Source organism: Fukomys damarensis, unplaced genomic scaffold, assembly GCF_012274545.1.
Source record: "Fukomys damarensis isolate Sample0158 unplaced genomic scaffold, DMR_v1.0_HiC HiC_scaffold_22, whole genome shotgun sequence".
NCBI classification, from domain to species: domain Eukaryota; kingdom Metazoa; phylum Chordata; class Mammalia; order Rodentia; family Bathyergidae; genus Fukomys; species Fukomys damarensis.
The window spans coordinates 22,066,848-22,067,408 of record NW_022900934.1 but is presented as its reverse complement, the minus strand read 5'-3'; the positions used below and the strand labels follow the sequence as shown (position 1 = coordinate 22,067,408).

The following is a 561-nucleotide window of genomic DNA, read 5'->3' as shown; positions in this document are numbered from 1 at the left end:
CTGTTTGCAGGAAAAATGAATAGACTTGGAAAAGTCTATTCAATAAACATTTGGGATTGAGTGAAATCACATAATTTAAAATAAAGAAATTAAATTCTAAAATTAAATTTAAGACTTATCAAGTGACATTTGAAAAATCAAAACACTTTACCTTAATTTAGCTGAACGCAGTATTCTGGTGAGTGACACACAGTTTCCTTCCATGATACCCTTTCCTGAATAGACTTGGAAAAGTCTATTCAATAAACATTTGGGATTGAGTGAAATCACATAATTTAAAATAAAGAAATTAAATTCTAAAATTAAATTTAAGACTTATCAAGTGACATTTGAAAAATCAAAACACTTTACCTTAATTTAGCTGAACGCAGTATTCTGGTGAGTGACACACAGTTTCCTTCCATGATACCCTTTCCAACTGTGGGAATAATGCTTTTGCGGCATGCAACATATAATGAACATGCCAACCAGTGTATAATGTCTCCCTGGCAGGGAAAAGACAAACAAAAAAATGGATGTATGTTAAAACGCTTAAATTCCAGGATGAGAAGATATCTGAAA

At 31.4% G+C, this 561-nt stretch overlaps 1 protein-coding gene across 2 annotated transcripts in view; it reads right to left on the bottom strand.

Moving 5' to 3' along the window:
• The window catches only part of Rbl1 (RB transcriptional corepressor like 1), a 53,595-nt gene extending 53,385 nt beyond the window's left edge, over positions 1 to 210 (bottom strand). For both annotated transcript variants that reach the window (XM_019209933.2, XM_019209934.2), the window contains exon 1: positions 152 to 210. In XM_019209933.2, coding sequence (XP_019065478.1) covers positions 152 to 204 — 53 coding nt within the window. In that variant the 5' untranslated portion in view covers positions 205 to 210. The remainder of the gene's footprint in view (positions 1 to 151) is intronic.
• Positions 211 to 561: the final 351 nt, after the last annotated feature.